The sequence below is a fragment of the Vipera ursinii genome, assembly GCF_947247035.1.
Source record: "Vipera ursinii genome assembly, chromosome: 6".
NCBI classification, from domain to species: domain Eukaryota; kingdom Metazoa; phylum Chordata; class Lepidosauria; order Squamata; family Viperidae; genus Vipera; species Vipera ursinii.
Window position 1 is genome coordinate 6,351,554 of NC_139515.1, and position 20,451 is coordinate 6,372,004.

At 38.7% G+C, this 20,451-nt stretch overlaps 1 protein-coding gene across 1 annotated transcript in view; it reads right to left on the reverse strand.

Annotated features, from left to right (window-relative positions):
* The window catches only part of SEMA3C (semaphorin 3C), an 88,524-nt gene that overhangs the window by 7,522 nt on the left and 60,551 nt on the right, over positions 1–20,451 (reverse strand). The window contains exons 11-14 of the mRNA XM_083366285.1: positions 15,779–15,867; positions 5,483–5,524; positions 3,576–3,733; positions 550–617 (exon numbers count right to left, since the gene is read on the reverse strand). Coding sequence (XP_083222411.1) covers positions 550–617; positions 3,576–3,733; positions 5,483–5,524; positions 15,779–15,867 — 357 coding nt within the window. The remainder of the gene's footprint in view (positions 1–549; positions 618–3,575; positions 3,734–5,482; positions 5,525–15,778; positions 15,868–20,451) is intronic.

Here is a 20,451-nt window from a genome sequence, read left to right on the forward strand (position 1 = left end):
AACAGCCATGGCAAGCAAAATCATAAAATGGGACAATATTCACTCAAAACTGTCTTGTTTAGCTACAGAAATGTTGGGTTCCTTTCTGGTCATAAGTGAAGAACTATTAGTAGGTTTCATTTACGTAGCTGGAAAAAAACAAAACCAACAACCTTGAATTGGAATTCTGTTTATTCAGGACCGTATGGACAAAAATGATTCATTTTTGAATGAACTTCAAAAATGACGTTCACTGATCTTATGCAAAATGCAGTAAAATCGAGAAGCCAGTCAAACTTTAAATGCTCAAGGAGATGCTTTCGTTTGCAGTGTCACATTGGCCAGTATGGTAGATAGAGTTGTTTTTAGAAAAAAAACATTCATGCTTCATTAAGTTAAATACCCCCTCGAGAACATGCCACACAAAGGGAAGGAAAAAATGTGACACATTTATGGGTACTCTGCTACTGTATATTTACTAGGATATGAAATGGCCACTATGATTCACTCAGAAAAAAAAAATATGACCATTTTCTTTTCATAACCAGGCCATCTTTCAGTTTAAATTACCTTTGAGGTTAAATCCCCGGCACTGAGTCATAGGGTTTCCATGTCTCACGTCTTGTCTTCGACTTCGCCTATAACATTAAGGGAAAGAAAAGTTGGGTAGTTGCAAAATTTCACCAAATAGTCAAGTATGGATAGTAGAGGGTATTTGTAGCTCAGGGTTGAACTGTAGGGTCCTTGGTGCTCTCTGACCTTGATGGTTTTCTTGCAGATGTTTGATGACCCAACTAGGGAACATCATCAGTGCTAGAAGGGAATGGGGTTTGTGGAGAAGGTGGAGGGGGTGGGGGTGGTGGTGGAGGAGGAGGAGGAGGAGGAGGACTGTGGGGTCCTTAGTGCTCTCTGAACTTGATGGTTTTCTTGCAGAGGTTTCATGACCCAACTAGGTAACATCATCAGAGCTAGAAGGGAGTGGGGTTTGTGGAGAGGAGGAGGACTGTGGGGTCCTTGGTCCTCTCTGAGCTTGGTTGTTTCTTGCAGATGTTTCATGACCCAACTAGGGAACATCATTACTGATGTTACTGATTATGATGATGATGTTCCCTAGTTGGGTCATGAAACATCTGCATGAAAACAGTTAAGCTCAAAGAATCCCAAGGATCCTACAAATAGCCAAGTGTTTGTTAGGATTGAAAAGCACTCTTGACTTTTTTTTTGTTAAAAAACAAACTACGAAGCAAGTGGATCAAATTCATTCCTTTGGCTAAAACTCACTTCTCTACCTTACAGTATGTAAAGTTTCATATAGTTCAATAATACATTCATGATTCATTATTGTGATATTTATGGATTTAGAACTATGTAGTCATATTTTCAGGGACGCGGTGGCTCAGTGGGTTAGGACGCTGAGCTTGTCGATCAGAAGGTCGGCAGTTTGGCGGGTCGAATCCCGAGTGCCGCGTAACAGAGTGAGCGCCTGTTACTCGTCCCAGCTTCTGCCAACCTAGCAGTTCGAAAGCACATAAAAATGCAAGTAGAAAAATAGGGACCACTCCGGTGGGAAGGTAACAGCGTTCCGTGCGCCTTTGGCGTCTAGTCGTGCCGGCCACCTGACCACGGAGACGTCCTCGGACAAGCGCTGGCTCTTCGGCTTTGAAACGGAGATGAGCACCGGCCCCTAGAGTCGGAAACGACTAGCATGCATGTGCGGGGTAACCTTTACCTTACCTTTACCTAGTCAGATTTTCAGCAGATTGAATGAAACTACAGGAATTAGGCACACCTTGCACTACACAGTTTTATGGATTTTGTTGGGTTTATACAAAAGCAATTAAGTCAAGAGATAATCCATTGCCTGATGCTGCACAAGTAGCAATATGCATATAGCAATTGGAAACCTTTTGTTTCCTTGATTTTAAAGAATGTAAGTCTTTAACTTGGAAGTCTGATTCCTTTTGGTGGAATAAATATCCAGAAAGCCATAGAATTTATAGTGGTATATTCAGTGCTTTTTTTTGTAAAAGGAAAAGGTGCCGGAACTCACACGTGTCATACAACCCGCCTTGCCTACCCTACAAGGTTCCATCCCAAAAAGGTGCCGGAACTCCGTTCTGAGCGGTCTACGACAAAAAAGCCCTGGGTATATTTATGGGAGTCCGTAGACAGGGCAAATACCAACCAGCACATTATGATACAAGTCATGGCACAGGCTTAAAAAAGTGTGGAGCTTGTATTGTGACATCACAACCACACGTCCCAAAGGTGCTTTTTCAAAAGGCAACTAGTTGTGTTTTTTTTTTCCCCCACTGGAAGAACAAAGTCCAGTTGCCTTTTGAAAATGAACCTTTGGGACAATCATGACTTGGATGATCGAGAATTTCCATAGACATCACAACAACATATAATTTGGACATCTCTCTTTGGTTAGGAATGGTGGTCTGTTTTGATTTTAGAAAACTCAGCACTGGAATGATAAACATTGCAGATCTTGGTTAGATTTCCCAATTATTATTATTTTATTTTTTTAAAAAAAAATTACCATTCCTAGGATTTTGTGGGTACTGGATGGTAAGGATAACCAAACAGGCTTTTTAGCGAGCACATCTTGATGTTTTGTTGGGATCTCTGGCCAGCTTCTTCATTCTGAAGGAACGTTTGTTTTCCTTTTAGCATTATTATGTGTTCATTAAAAGGATTTGACCCGGTGTTAAAGCATTTCTCTGCAGCAATTTCTTTTAAGCCTTTTACCACTAACGTCAAAAGAAGATTGCAGACAGAGAACAAGCCTTTGTGGGTGTCTTTCAGAAGTCGAAGGGAAACAATGCAAAGATCCATTTCAAAAAGAGCTTGGCAATTTGGTACGTAATTATACCGTGACATGAAAAATATTTGGCCAAGACGCAGATGAGTTTTTCACAACAAGGCCACGATCAAACGTCTCGCAGTCATGTTTTGGGAACAAAACTTTGTAGGCATCCGTAGGGCACAGAAAAGAGACAGAACAAAATACTGTCTGCACGAAGGAGTTACAACTGGTGTCTAGACTTCCAGACTTGGCTGGTTACTGATATTTTTTTTCTCAATTCTATAGATATATATTTATTTTACTAGATACAGGAATTAATTTCCTAAAAATGTAAAACCCAGACTTCATTATCTATTGCATTTATTTATTTTTCCCACCAGAGCAAGCCCAAATATTACTCAAAAGGAGATGATGTGCCCTATTGTGAGGACCGGGGAGATATTCAGATATTTGCAGACATTTCTCAACGTTCAGATCACATTTTGGCAAATTTTGAAATGTGCAACAGGCAACTATCTTGTTTCAAAACAGCAAGCATCCTTGGAATTACAGTTACTGTACAATAGGAACACATGGAAACGAGGCCTTTATTTTTCTAAAAAAAAAACCTTTCAAGACAAACAATGCTGGCTGGAAAACATCAAGATGGGCAATCTGACTCTCTCAAAAATTTAGAAGCCGTGGAAGATGGTCCTATTACCTCGCCACTACAATTGACAAAATGTTAACCCTCCCAGCTGCATTTCTTTCTGCCAACCTTATCTGTTGGCTTATCCTCATTCACCTTTTGCCCGTTGGATAAAATCTGGAGCAGGAATTGCCATCCCAGGCACAGTAAGGGTCTCTGGCCAGGCAGCAGTCCGCACAGGCAGTCCCGTAGATGTGGCAACGGTGCAAAGAAACCTGGGTGACGCCTTCATTGGAGCTCACGTACAACTGTTGCTGTTCGAAAAGCAAGGGAGAAGGTTGTTTGTTTGTTTGCTTCCCAGCTTCTGGAACTGCAGGAAGATGTCTAGCCTGACAGCAACAAATAAAGATACGCCCAGTGGTGGGATTCAGCCGGTTCGCACCGCTTTGGCAGAACCGGGAGCTAATTTTTTGTTGCCCAGGCCCAGAACGGACTTCCGGAAGCGGCATCCACGTGGAGAACCGGTTGTTCACCTATTTGAATCCCGCCACTGGATCTGCCCCCTTGATCACTTCAAAAGGATCACAAAGCCGACAACTGGATCATTAAATGCCAAAATGAATGCAGGGAGCTGTCTGGTTATTATTGTGTAATGTGTCCTTTTTAGTAAATGTTTAAGAATAGGCTTAAAACTTTCAAAACATTGAGGGTAATGGTTCATCTGTCAGGAGAGTCCTTCAGAATATGAGGGCAATCTGCCTGCCTATCTATCTATCTATCTATCTATCTATCTATCTATCTATCTATCTATCTATCTATCTATCTATCTATCTATCATCTATCTATCTATCTATCTATCTATCTATCTTCTATCTATCTATTTATTATCTATCTATCTATTTATTATCTATCTATCTATCTGTCTATTATCTATCTATCTATTTATTATCTATCTATCTATCTATCTATCTATCTATCTATCTATCTATCTATCTACCTATCTGTTTATTATCTATCTATCATCTATCTATCTATCTATCTATCTATCTATCTATCTATCATCTATCTATCTATCTATCTATCTATCTATCTATCTATCTATCTATCTATCTATCTATCTATCTATCTATCTATCTAATCTCTTGGTATTTTATTCCCCTCTGCCCACCCTACTAGGAAGAATGATTAGTATGCTGGATGCCATCTTTCACTTCTATAATACATTTTTTTTTCATGTCTTCTATGGCAAAATTCCTACGTTACATGAGAAACGAAGGGTGCACATCTGTATGTTAAGCTCCTTCAAATCAGCTTTGACTTCTGGTAAGTAAGTACGCCCTTTCCTGAAAACAATATGAAAGTGATTTGTGATTGTCTTCTGGATTCTTAGAGGCTTCTTAGTCTCCTCTCTCATTCAAATTTGACCTCTTTAGCTAGTTTATATCTACTTATTGCTATTGCCCTACCTCTTATACACTAGAGTTCTAACTCCCTTGATTTCAGTTCGAGTGAATTTGGATGTATCTCAAAGTGTGCACCTAAATCAAAAAAGTATACATATTATGATCACTGCTCACTGTCTCTCTCTCTCTCTCTCTCTCCCTCTTCCTCTCTCTCTCTCTCTCTCTCTCTCTCTCTCTCTCTCTCTCTGCTTTGGCACATAGTACATACACAAAAAAAGATGGGTGGTAGTAGACATGAGTGACACCCTTTCAAAACCCTTATCAGTAAAGATTTCATCTTTGGCATAAAACACATTTTTTTTACTTTCCCCCCCCCAATCCACTTCATAGATTGATTACTCAACTAGGATATTTTGGGGGGAAAATTAACAAAAAGGTGTTTATAAAATAAGTCAGATCCTGCCCGAGTTAATCAATATCACATGAACGAGAAAAGGTAGCCTTGACATATGTTGATAACTTAGTTTAAGTTCAGCGGCCTGCTTCTGGATTCAACTCATGATCTACAATTGATATGTGTATACCAAATACACTTAAGGAATTATAAACCCCAAATTACAACTGCTGAATGATGGTTTGTTTGTTTGTTTTTGTCAGTACCTTTTTAGATGAAATGGCCATTGTTGTTATCGGGGCATTATTCTGGAAAATAAAAAGAAACAATAGTTTAGGCTCTAAAACTTTGCTTCATCAAATTACAAGAGTTCCCAATCCACAAACTGACCCGGGGGTTGACACAGAGGTTAGAATGCAATATTGCAGACTAACTCTGCCCACTGCCAGGAGTTCGATCCTAACCAAGTCAAAGTTGTCTCAGTTTTCCATCCTTCCAGGGTTGGTACAATGAGGACCCAGATCCTTGGGGGCAATAGGCTGACTCTGTAAACCACTCAGAGAGGGCTCTAAAGCGCTATGAAACAGTATATAAGTCTGAGTGTTATTGCTATCTAAACCCTGTGGTGCAGTGGTTAGAATGCAGTGGCTAACTCTATTCACACTGCCAGCAGTTCGATCCTAATGGGGCTCAAGGTGAAATCAGCCTTGCATCCTTCTGAGATCAGTAAAATGAGGACCCAGATTGTGGGGGCCATATGATGACTCTATAAACCGCTTAGAGAGGGTTATAAAGCGCTGTGAAGTGGTATATAAGTCTAAGTGCTATTGCTATTAACTGACAGTCCAGTCTTCAGATAATGACACTTTTATCTTTTTTCCAGCTTTGTAGCATGTTCCTCACAATTTCCAGTGACAGCATAACCTCCAACATTAACGAAACTCTGAGCAGCCACATGAACTTTTATAGCCCTGACACTTACGGATCTCTCACTTGAGAAGCCTATGAAGAAGGGACTCAGAACCGAAGATAGTCAGTCTTGCTCTTTTCAAATATAAATCCTGGTATTTATGCTTTGAAAAATGATAGCACGTAACTTTTTGGGTCACAGCTCATATTTAAACCAGCGTGTAAACAGGATGAAGGAAATATCACCTGTTTCTTGCGAGCGATACCGAACAAGGCGTACAGTTGCATAGCTTTGCTTTGGATTATCAAGGCAACCCTCCACATGACAAATGAAGTGTTGGCGTGTTTGACTTTCTGTTTGCATTCAGCTGGTTCAGAAGACACTTCCAGCTAGCTGGCATGTCGCTCTCTTTGGCTACTTTGGCCCAGAGTTAGAAACAGACAGAGGACAAAGGAGCAGCGTGAAGTGTTAATGGGATGTCCTGCTAAACTTGCAAGACAATGTAGCCTCTTTTGTAAAGCACACTCATACAATAACCAAGCAGAGGAGATATCCGAGGCTCAAGGTTTAACAGGATAATCCCATAAGAAAAACGAAGTTCAGGCAAATCAAGCTGAAATGTTTCTCTTTGCAAGATATGAGGTGTAGTAGCCTAGATTTAGAAGAAGGCAGATTTGGTCTTTCCTTGGAGGGACTTTTCTCCACAAGCTCCACTCTAGGCCCATCCAGGTCCAATTGTGGAACACCAAACCTAATCAACCCCTTTTGCTCTGCTATTGCCAAGAAGAGAGTTAGAAAAAAATGCCCCTCAAAATACGTATATATTTTTTTCCATTACAGAACCCATTGCTAGAGTCTATAAAGATTTGTTCTGGTACCATAAGGGGGGGAAAAATATTTGAACAAAGGTTTAGAAGAAGTTGCAACTCTTGCAAGAGAACCCTTCCTTGTGTGAATTGAAGGAGACATTAGTATTCAAGTGGAAATCTGCCAGAAGGTACAAGCTAGGACTGGCCAAACCCTTCAGAAGCTATAAAGGGGAATGAAAATTGTACTTTTTTTTCAAATTCCTCACTCATTGCAAAGCGCCACACATAATGGAAGCATAGTTTTTCTGGAATGCAAATGTATCTTGGTCATATCATAGGCACTGAAGAGGCATTATGGGAGATTTCAAAGAGCCAAAAGGATGTTCTTCTCCACATGACATGCAATTTTTTTTTAAAATTCCATTTATATCCCGTCCTTCTCCGAAGACTCAGGGCGGCTTACAAGCTTAGCAGTAGCCTTCATTCTATGTATATGCCTGCTTATTAGGGCTTTCACACACACCCCAAGCGGCATTATTACAAAGTCAGCTTAATTGCCCCCAACAATCTGAATGATGGCATTGGCTGCTAAAAGTAGCATTAGAAGAGGAAGACATGTCTTCAAGTGTATGGGTAAAGGGTTCGGGGAAGTCTGAAAATCATGGAGGAAGATCCTTCCAAGAACATAGGTATCGTAAATGGTGTTGCTGGAGAACATCAACCCATCTGGGTTCTTGCCCTGCTTGTGGTCTTACATTTAGAATTGGGTAGGACATTGGTCTCCTTCATCAGCATGTTTCTTGCATTGCTACGTTAGCATGTAAGAGTAGACCCAAGGGTCTATTGTAAAGGGACTCAACAATTAATCAATTTGTACTGGAGAAGTAGCATTTCAAAGTACATTTGTTTCATACCGTACACCTTCACCTCTGATTTACGTGAATACGATGGCTCAGCAGTTAAAGACACCAAGCTTGGAGAGCTGACAGCTTGGGTTCAAGACCCAAATAACAGGGCTAGCTCCCATTCCTTGCTCAGGCTTCTCCCCATCTAGCAGTTCAAAAGCATGCAAATGCGAGTAGATTAATAGGCACCACTTTGATGGGAAGGTAACAGCATTACATGTGTCTCTGGCATATAGCCATGCTGGCCACATGACCATGGAAAATGTCTTTAGACAACGCTGGCTCCCTCAGAAGAAGTAATGGAGAAATGGAGATGAGCATCGTGTCCTAGAGTCGGACCTGACTGGGACAAGGAAATCTTTATCTTTATACAAACAGTGGTGGTACATTGGTTAGAATGCAGCATTGCAGGCCAACTCTGCCCACTGCCAGGAGTTCAAGTCTGAATTTGGTTCAAGGTTGACTCAGCCTTCCACCCTTCCAAGGACAATAAAATGAGGAGCCAGATTGCTGTGGGCAATATGCTGAGGTTGTAAACTGCTCAGAGAGGGCTGTAAAGCGCTAAGGAGCGGTATATAAGTGCTATTGCTCTTATCTCTGCAGCTCTTTTCAGATAACCAAGGCCAGGTGAATGGGTGTAAGAGCCATGTGGTTGCTAAGATGTGTATAGACCAAGAACTAGAACAAGGGCTAGAAGAAGGGGAAGGGAAAAAAAACACCACCCTTTTTTCTTAGGTCCTCTAAAACAAATAAATAAAGATCCCAAAAGTTGCTCTTGGTCCTCAGATCAGGATCCCTCTTGTGGACGACTAGAGTTTGGAAAGAATGAATGAACCCCCTTTTTCATGTGTCCGTCTTGGTCCTTCTTTATCTCATCCTCCATGGTTGCAAGTAAAGGAAAAGAGAACGTACACAATTTAGTATCAGTTGTGTACCGAGGAGAACAGGATCCAAAGAACCAACTGAGATCATCCAAGGTCCCTGGTGGCAGAGTGGTTAAAATGCAGCATTGCAGGCTAATTCTGCCCACTGCCAGAAGTTCGATTCTTACCGGCTCAAGGTTGACTCAGCCTTCTGAGGTGGGTAAAATGAGGATCCAGATTGTTGGGGGTAAGATGCTGACTATAAATTGCTTTATAGGGCTGTAAAGCACTGTGGAGCAGTACAGAAGTCTAAGTGCTATTGCCGTAGTTAAGTGCTATAAAATGCGAAGCAGGGAGCAGATAAGGATACAAAAGAGACAGAGGAAGGCAGCCAAAAACTGCAAAATGCTCTCCAAGTCATCTCTTGGACAACTTTCAGAATGCTTGATGGAAATTGTCAAAGGAGTTCTCTAGATTTTTTTTTCCTGGCAGGAAATAACAAGTGATTGCAAAACCCACCAGCTTCTTAGTTCACTGAGAGCTATTCTAGCTATAGTGTGCTATTCTATTCTATTCTATTCTGTTCTGTTCTGTTCTGTTCTGTTCTGTTCTGTTCTGTTCCGTTCCGTTCTACTCTACTCTACTCTACTCTACTCTACTCTACTCTACTCTACTCCACTCCACTCCACTCCACTCCACTCCACTTAATTCTATTCTATTCTATTCTATTCTGTTCTGTTCTGTTCTGTTCTGTTCTGTTCTGTTCCATTCCGTTCTACTCTACTCTACTCTACTCTACTCTACTCTACTCTACTCTACTCCACTCCACTCCACTCCACTTAATTCTATTCTGTTCTGTTCTGTTCTGTTCCATTCTGTTCCATTCTACTCTATTCTACTCTACTCTACTCTACTCTACTCTACTCTACTCTACTCTACTCTACTCTACTCTACTCCACTCCACTCCACTCCACTTAATTCTATTCTATTCTATTCTATTCTATTCTATTCTATTCTATTCTATTCTATTCTATTCTATTCTATTCTATTCTATTCTATTCTATTCTAGTCCAGTCCAGTCCAGTCCAGCCCCCTGCTCAAGCAGGAGAACCTATACTACTAATGGCGAACCTTTTAGAGATCGAGTGCCCAAACTGCAACCCAAATCTAACTTATGTATTGTCGGGTGCCTGGTGGGCGTGGCCCATTGGGTGGGTGTGGCCCATTGGGTGGGCATGCCTGTGGTGGTAACGGCAGACTGGGTGGGACTAAAAAGTTCAATCAACCAATTCCATCTTTGCGAGATCTTTTTTTCCCCACGAGAATTTGAAATTGATTGATTGATTGATTGATTGATTTTTTGCACACAGCGGTGGAGGCCTAAAGCGAAAAGGTTTTATAAAACTCAGTTGAAGGCCTAGGACTGGGGCAAGGGTGCGCTTGCCCACAGAGAGGGCTCTGCGTGCCACCTGTGGCACGCGTGCCACAGATTCACCACCACGGATCTATACCATCTCAAGGCAGTAAGGCAATCCCTTTCCCCCCACCCCCATCCCCACCCCTCCCACAAAAATATTACAGGTTTCCCTCAACACATCGTAAATCCACTCTGTCTTGGAAATGTGGAGATGTGGCTGTGGAATATGTGGAAATGTGGCTGCATGACAAAGGAAATTGTTTTTTCTTCTCCTCCGTTCTGCAGTAGCTTCATCCTACTCTTTAAGAGCATGGGGATTTTTTTGGGGGGGGGGGTTTGAAAGAATCTCTCCCAAAGGATCTTAAAACTGAAGAAGTGGGATGCGGAAGAGGCCAAATCCAGCTCGACTCAGAAAGATTGTGAGTCATTTTCCCATTCTTTAATTTCCTTTCCCCCTTTTTTTTTCTCTGCAAAGGATCTCAGCCTGTAGCTGTTGCAGCCCAATCCGAGCTTGGGAAAGGGAAGAGGACTTCAAAAGTCAGACTTGGCTTAGATGAGAACTACTTTTCTTAGCATAAATTATCACTTGGATGCAAACACTGGCAAGTCATGGATGTTTCTGATTCCACTAGCAGTTCACACGGAAATCAGAAAGTCCCCTTCCGTCTCCTGTGCACTTTCAAATAGCCAGACAAAGTCCATGAATTGGGCCTTTAAGGAGTGTCCATTTTTGTTACAAGGGATGGATGTGGCTCTTTGTTTTTTGTTTTTTAGCAATCAGTGTCATGTAAAACGAGGTTGGGGGAAAGTATACGAAGAGAAGGATGTGGATTCAGTGGAGAAAAATGGAACGTTAATCTAAATAGCTGCAGCTGCCAAAAAAGCCAATGCAGTTCCTAGGCTGCGTTAGCAGAGGGATAGAATCAAGATCACGCAAAGGGTTAATGCCACTATGTAATGCCTTGGGAAGCCCACACACATGGAATATGGCATCCAGTTTTGGCCATCACGATATAAAAAAAGATCCTGAGATTCTAGAAAGAGTGCAGAGAAGAGCAACAATGGTGATTAAAGGGAGTGGGGGCTAAAACACACGAAGAACGGTTGCAGGAATTGGGTATGTCTACTTTTAATGAAAAGGATGAGGGGTGACATGATAGCAGTGTTCAAATATTTGAGGGGCTGCCCCAAAGAAGGGATGCGGTGGCTCAGTGGGTTAGGACGCTGAGCTTGTCGATCAGAAAGTCGGCAGTTTGGCGGGTCGAATCCCGAGTGCCGCGTAGCAGAGTGAGCGCCTGTTACTCGTCCCAGCTTCTGCCAGCCTAGCAGTTCGAAAGCATGTAAAAATGCAAGTAGAAAAATAGGGACCACTACGGTGGGAAGGTAACAGCGTTCCGTGTGCCTTTGGCATCTAGTCATGCCGGCCACATGACCACGGAGACGTCCTCGGACAAGCGCTGGCTCTTCGGCTTTGAAATGGAGATGAGCACCGGCCCCTAGAGTCGGAAACGACTAGCACGCATGTGCGGGGGAACCTTTGCCTTTACCTTTACCCAAAGAAGGGGGGGGGTCAACTTAGTCTCCAAAGCACCAGAAGGCACAGAACAAGAAACAATGCATGGAAACTAATCAAAAGAGAGAAGCAACCTAGAACTAAGCAGAAATTTCCTGACAGTTAGAATGAACAGCTTTCCTCCAGAAATTATGGCTGCTCCATTGCTGGAGGTTTTTAAGAAGAGATTGGACAGCCATTTGCGTGGCATGGATTAGAGTTGCTTGCCTGAGCAGGGGGTTGGACTAGAAGATCTCCAAGGTCCCTTTCAACTCTGTTATTCAGTTAAATAATAATGTGGTTTTTCTTCCTAAATCACTTCTTTAGAGCTTCAGCTGGTTGAGGCCAATATCGGAAACTTTTGGGTTATAAAAAATAAATAAATAGTGAGTCGGTTATTTTAAAGATTGTCAGAAACCTTATCAATTAAGACATCCACACACAAACACCCGCAGTATACTTGACATCCCACCACAAGAGATTGTAATCACGATATAAACAAAGAAAAAGTGTGTGTGTAGGGGGGGAACCTTTCAAAATTCTTTAAGCCAGGCTGACAATTTAATGAAAAACAAGCAATTTAAAGCAGAGTGTAAAATATTGTAATTCTGCTTTTCTTCCCTGGGAGAAACCCAGCCTCTCAAGATCAATATGATGAAACCTACCTTTTAACAGACCCATTGATCTCAATGTATGTTAATTGATAAAAGAGGTTTTCATGGTGAGTTGTATCCTTTAATGAAACTATTATGCAAATTACATCCTTCTGGGTGAATGTACCTCAGGGGTCTCCAAACTTGTGAACTTTAAGACTTGTGGACTTCGACTTCCAGAATTCCCCAGCCAGCATGGCTGGCTGAGGAATTCTGGGAGTTGAAGTCCAAAAGTCTTAAAGTTCACAAGTTTGGAGACCCCTGAGGTACATCATTGGCAGGATCTTTTGATGCAAATGAGGTAAATGAGTATAAATTGAATCGTGGCATAAAGCAAATACATAAATTGCCCCGGAAATTTGATCTTCTGTAATTGTGGGAAAGTTTGGTTTATTGCACCAAGGTCCACCACAGGGGTCTTCAAACCTGCCCCTTTTATGACTTGTGGACTTCAATTCCCAGAATTCCTTAGCCAGGCATGCTGGCTGAGGAATTCTGGAAGTCCACAAGTCATAAAAGGGACAAGTTTGAAGATCCCTGGTCTACCATATGAATGCTTCATTGTAATTAGAAAATGCAGTGATTTTTTTTCTTCATTTTACTGTTTACCTGAGAAATATTCCATCTTGCCAAGCTAATTTAGATGAAAGTGCAATAGGAAACTCACGGTTGAACTGTTAAACTTCTGATATGTTCTGAGCTTTTTTTCCTTACCAATGTTTTGTCATATCAGGGTAGATATCAGGTGCAAAGAACTAGGAACATTTGCTGAGTTCAAAGCAGTGAAGAGTTTATTATTGCACCCATCTCCAGGTGACTGGCCCAAAGTCACCCAGCTGCCTTTCATGGAGAAGTAGGAATAAGAACTCACAGTCTCCCACTTTGTAGCCTCGTGCCTTAACTACTAGACCAAATTGACTGCTATGATAGATAGATAGATAGATAGATAGATAGATGATAGATAGATAGATAGATGATAGAGATAGATAGATAGATAGATAGATAGATAGATAGATAGATAGATAGATAGATAGATAGATAGATAGATGTAGGTAGGTAGGTAAGTAGACAGATAGATAGATAGATAGATAGATAGATAGATAGATAGATAGATAGATAGATAGATGATAGATAGATAGATAGATGATAGAGATAGATAGATAGATAGATAGATAGATAGATAGATAGATAGATAGATAGATAGATGATAGAGATAGATAGATAGATAGATAGATAGATAGATAGATAGATAGATGATAGATAGATAGATAGATAGATAGATAGATAGATAGATAGATAGATAGATAGATGATAGATAGATGATAGAGATAGATAGATAGATAGATAGATAGATAGATAGATAGATAGATAGATAGATGATAGATAGATAGATAGATGATAGAGATAGATAGATAGATAGATAGATAGATAGATAGATAGATAGATAGATAGATAGATAGATAGATAGATAGATAGATGATAGATAGATAGATAGATGATAGAGATAGATAGATAGATAGATAGATAGATAGATAGATAGATAGATAGATAGATAGATAGATAGATAGATAGATGTAGGTAGGTAGGTAAGTAGACAGATAGATAGATAGATAGATAGATAGATAGATGATAGATAGATAGATAGATAGATAGATAGATAGATAGATAGATAGATGTAGGTAAGTAGATAGATAGATAGATAGATAGATAGATAGATAGATAGATAGATGATAGATAGATAGATAGATAGATAGATAGATAGATAGATGATAGATAGATAGATAGATGATAGAGATAGATAGATAGATAGATAGATAGATAGATAGATAGATAGATAGATGTAGGTAGGTAGGTAAGTAGACAGATAGATAGATAGATAGATAGATAGATAGATAGATAGATGATAGATAGATAGATAGATAGATAGATAGATAGATAGATAGATAGATAGATAGATAGAGGTAGGTAAGTAGATAGATAGATAGATAGATAGATAGATAGATAGATAGATAGATGATAGATAGATAGATAGATAGATAGATAGATAGATAGATAGATAGATAGATAGATAGATGTAGGTAGGTAGGTAAGTAGACAGACAGATAGATAGATAGATAGATAGATAGATAGATGATAGATAGATAGATAGATAGATAGATAGAGGTAGGTAAGTAGATAGATAGATAGATAGATAGATAGATAGATAGATAGATAGATAGATGATAGATAGATAGATAGATAGATAGATAGATAGATAGATAGATAGATAGAGGTAGGTAAGTAGATAGATAGATAGATAGATAGATAGATAGATAGATAGATAGATGATAGATAGATAGATAGATAGATAGATAGATAGATAGATAGATAGATGTAGGTAGGTAGGTAAGTAGACAGATAGATAGATAGATAGATAGATAGATAGATAGATAGATAGATGATAGATAGATAGATAGATAGATAGATAGATAGATAGATGTAGGTAAGTAGATAGATAGATAGATAGATAGATAGATAGATAGATAGATAGATAGATAGATAGATAGATAGATAGGATAAATAGATAGGTAGATAAATAGATATAGTTACATAGATAGAGATAGATAGATAGATAGATAGATAGATAGATAGATAGATAGATAGATAGATAGTAGGTAGGTAGGTAAGTAGATAGATAGATAGATAGATAGATAGATAGATAGATAGACAGATGTAGGTAAGTAGATAGATAGATAGATAGATAGATAGATAGATAGATAGATAGATAGATAGATAGATAGGATAAATAGATAGGTAGATAAATAGATATAGTTACATAGAGATAGATAGATAGATAGATAGATAGATAGATGATAGATAGATAGATAGATAGATAGATAGATAGATAAATAGTTACATAGATATAAAGAAGATAGATAGATAGATAGATAGATAGATAGATAGATAGATAGATAGATAGATAGAGATAGATAGATAGATAGATAGAGTTACATAGATAGATAGTTACATAGATAGATATAGAGGATAGATAGATAGATAGATAGATAGATAGATAGATAGATAGATAGATAGATAGACAGACAGATAGATAGATAGATAGAGTTTATTATTGCTACTTATGCACAAGAATCTTGTCAAATAATGGTCAGAGCTAAATTGGTGCTAGATAAGTTTCAATGGAATTCATGGGCAGCTAGACTTAGTTTTTTGTGGGAGCGCAAAGTTTCCAAACCAATGACATGTTTAACCCCACCTTCCAGCTCAGTTTGCTCATCTCCTACAGAAGATACCACCATTACTGCATGGGAGTGTAAACTTTGATAGTGGTTTATATATGTTTTCAATTGCTTCTACTTTTAGTTATCTGTTTGCTTGCTTGTTGGATGAAAGTGTTTTGATGAGGGGGAAAAAAGAATGAAGAATCTTGAGAGAGAGAGAGAGAGAGAGACTAACCTTAAACACTTCCAGTTCTTCTAAGATCAGCTCTCCATTTGCCGAGGAGTTAGATGGCAGTGCCACCACCTTCTGCACCGTCCCCTGGTCTGAAATGGAGAAGAAGTGGACCATATTTGACACCATGCAGAAAAGAAGAGCTGAATTTTCACTGCATACAATGCAAAGAGGAGCAGAGAGGGTGGGATTAATGGTACCAGTAATCCATACAAAACAGAAATTGTTGCATCTTGTAAAAAAAAGAGGAGTCCTTAACTGGACCAGTTGTGAAAGCCCTCCAAATATAAACCTTGATTGACCCTACAGATTTTGCACATATATTATTATTATTATTATTATTATTATTATTATTATTATTATTATTATTATTATTATTATTATTATTATTATTATTATTATTATTATTATTAGTATCCCACCTTAATTATTTTTACAAATAACTCAAGTTCGTGAATATATCCAACACAAATTCCTCCTTTCTTTTTCCCCACAACAATAAGCCTGTGAGATAGTTTGAACTCTGCGAGAGTCACCCAGCTGGCTTTCATGGCTAAGATGGGACTAGAACTCTCCATCTCCTGCTGACTGACCCAAAGTCACCCAGCTGGCTTTTATGGCTAAGGAGGAATAAGAACTCACAACTTTGTAGCCTAGTGCCTTAACTAATAGACCAAATTGGCTGCTAAGATAGATGGATGGATGGATGGATAGATGGATGGATGGATGGATGGATGGATAGAGACAGACAGACAGACAGACAGACAAATAGTCAGATGAGACAGACAGACAGATAGATAATAGATAATATATAGATAGATAGATAGATAGATAGATAGATAGATAGATAGATAGATGGATGGATGGATGGATGGATGGATGGATGGATGGATGGATAGATAGATAGATAGATAGATAGATAGATAGATAGATAGATAGATAGATAGATAGATAGATAGATAGATAGATAGATAGGTGGGTGGGTGGGTGGGTGGGTGGGTGGGTGGGTGCATGGATAGATAGATAGATAGATAGATAGATAGATAGATAGATAGATAGATAGATAGATAGATAGATAGATAGATAGATAGATAGATGCAGTGCTTTTTTTGTAAAAGAAAAAGGTGCCAGAACTCACACATGTCATACAACCTGGCTTGCCTAACCTACAAGGTTCCATCCAAAAAAGGCGCTGGAACTCCATTCTTAGCGTTCTACGACAAAAAAAGCCCTGGATAGATGTAATAGGGCTTTTATTCAGTGTTTTGTTTAGGGCTGTAATAAAATTGAACTAACACACACACACCCCCTTTCTCTGCAAATATATTTTCCTTGAGGTGTACATAGCAATTAGTTTGCACATTGCATTTCAAATAAATGAGTCCTGTTGTTTGTTGTGGCAACAATGGCCAGGATATTGCCAATGTAAACACACAATGGAAAAAGTTAAACATTTACCAATGGATCAAATTCAACATATAATCTCTCCTGTCACTAGAGTTGTTTTTTATTGGCAGTTTTCAGACACCAAGTCACCTGCATTCATTCAAACACACACACACGGAGAAAAAAATCGACCCACAATTGTTATTTTTATTTTTAACAAATATTGTCATGGTATAAAGGCGAGAACATTTCAGAACTCTGCTAATGTGGCCACTGAATCCAAGGGATAGTTGAGAAATTTTTATCCAGGTTAATATTTTATTATACTTGGATAAAAGGAGCATTTATGATCATGATGACATTTTAATGTATCTTCTTGGGAGCAATAATAACAGTATCATGTCCGATAAAATAGCTAAGACAGATATAAAATTTTAAGAGTCACAGAAGTGCTTTATGCTATCTCAGAATTCAACAAAGGTGTGAATTATGTATCAATCTTTTTTTTTCTTTTAAAATGTCTCTTGGTGTGTGTGTTTTGGGTTGATTTTCCTCCAAACCACAGTTCTTCTGGAATATTTTTAAGCGAGCTCCACTTTAACACAAGAAACTGTGTTTGGAAAAGTAAATAATGGCAACCCGCTTCTGGTTTAAAACACTGTTGTTGTTTTTTCATATGTTGTACATTTTCCATATTTACCTCTGACTCAAAGAGACCAAAGTAAAAATCAAGCAAGCAATTGCAAAGGTTTAGAAATAAAAGTCCTTAACTGTGTTCCCCGCATTCAGAGAGATCATTAACTGCCTTCACATACCAAGTTTGATCTTGCTATTGAATTAATCTATATTCCGAGTTTGCACGATACGTCAAAGAAACTCAGTAAGTTGATTTTGCATAACACAGAGAGAAAAGTTTAAACCGAAGTTTATCACATGTTGTAGAAATGCAGTTGTTGGGGCTTTTTTTGAAGCGGGTTTAAATACCTTCCATGAATTTAATTTAATTTGATACTCCTGCTTCAAGGTTCCTGATTCCATGGTGACTTGGGCTGACTTACACCGAAATAATAATAAAAAGAGCTGTATGCAAAGAATCAAAGGTACAGTCAAATGGAAGACAATCTACAACACAGAAAATAAAATAAAATAAAATAAAATAATCTATACGTAATCATATAGAAATCCAGAACCAGGTTTTCAACAATTTGCAGAAACTCAAAAATGGCAGAAGCAGAATGCGTCTCTAGAGGCATATTATTCAAAAATCAGGAACTTTCACTGAGAAGGCACGCTGTTGTGGGTCTCACATAAAGTTGTCTTCCTCTTATGAATAAAATTGTGGCTGCAATCATTGGGGCCGATGCGCTAATAAACAGGGTCCCCTGCCTGAGCAGAGAGTTGGACTAGAAGTTGGACTGTTGGACTGTTATTCTATTAAATACGTGCCATTTGCTTTATTAACTGAGATTTCTCCTCTTCCAAATTGAAATCTGCAGCAACCTGGGAATAAAAATCTGAGCTTGCAAATAAGAAAGACTTTCTTAACTTAGCCATGAATGGAAGAGGCAGATTCAAAGCAGTGATTATTTTTCTGGTTGAGCCTCACATCTGCAAATGAACTTTTCTGTAAGACGTAGCTGGTATATAATAGTGTTTTTTCCCCCCAAAACTTGGCTATTTTAAGAGAAGTGGACATCAATTCCCAGAATTCCCCAGCCAGCAAGCTGGCTGGGGAATTCTGGGAGTTGATGCCCACCCCTTTTAAAATGGCCAGGTTTAAAAAAAAAACTGGTAGAAAGATGGCTGGGATTAAACAGTGCTTTGAACCTCCAGAAGCATTTCACACATGCTTAACTTTACAAGTAATTATTATAAATCCCGTTTTTTTTTTCTTCTGAGGATTTGGAAGGAAGCCAGGAAACAAAGATGTCAGAAGAGTAAAATTAGCCAAGAGGCTGAGAAATTGAGCAAAAAAAAAAAAAAAAGGTGTGTCGAGAAGAAGGAAGGGCCGAGATGAGAAAGCCAAATATTGACACACATTGTCAACTGACAGAAGTATGGCCTTCTTCTAGAGAACTCGAATATGATTGTTTATATCCAAATACGGTTCACAGCTTGGACAGTACAGAACACACAGATGTTTGGCGGGATACACACTACGTTCCACTGACTAATTCAGGATAAAAGTTTAAATCTTTCCATACATTTTTAATATAAATCAGCCCAAGGAGAATGTGCCAGTTGGTACGCTCAACGTCAAAAGGCAGACTTCAAAACAGGCTTCCATAGAGCTATTTCTCCCCTTAAAAAAAAACAAACAAAAATAAACAAATAAACAAGTCATAGAGGGCTGACAGAGCAAGGCCTCTTTCCCACATCATACACAGACAAAAATCCTCCACCACAATGGTTAGGAAAAGCTGGCCCGGATGGCTGCTTCATGGCAGTTTTGCTTTGAGAGAGTCTCTCTTTGATTTTTTCACATGGGATCGGCTGCAATTTCAGATCGGGCTCAAACATAACGTATTTAGACTGGGAGGTACTCGACCTCAGAATCAAGCAGAAAAGAGGAAAGAAAAGAAAGTGAAAAGCATAAAAATAAGCCTGTTTTCTGCATTCTGTTTGAAATATTCCATAGAATAGAATAGAATAGAATAGAATAGAATAGAATAGAATAGAATAGAATAGAATAGAATAGAATAGAATAGAATAGAATAGAATTACATGGAATGGAATGGAAAGGAATAGAATAGAATAGAATAGAATAGAATAGAATAGAATAGAATAGAATAGAATAGAATAGAATAGAATTACATGGAATGGAATGGAAAGGAATAGAATAGAATAGAATAGAATAGAATAGAATAGAATAGAATAGAATAGAATAGAATAGAATAGAATAGAATAGAATAGAATAGAATGGAATGGAATGGAATGGAATGGAATGGAATGGAATGGAATGGAATGGAATGGAATGGAATAGAATAGAATAGAATAGAATAGAATGGAATGGAATGGAATGGAATGGAATGGAATGGAATGGAATGGAATGGAATGGAATAGAATAGAATAGAATAGAATAGAATAGAATAGAATAGAATAGAATAGAATAGAATAGAATAGAATAGAATAGAATAGAATTACATGGAATGGAATGGAATGGAAAGGAATAGAATAGAATAGAATAGAATAGAATAGAATAGAATAGAATAGAATAGAATAGAATAGAATGGAATAGAATTACATGGAATGGAATGGAAAGGAATGGAATAGAATAGAATAGAATAGAA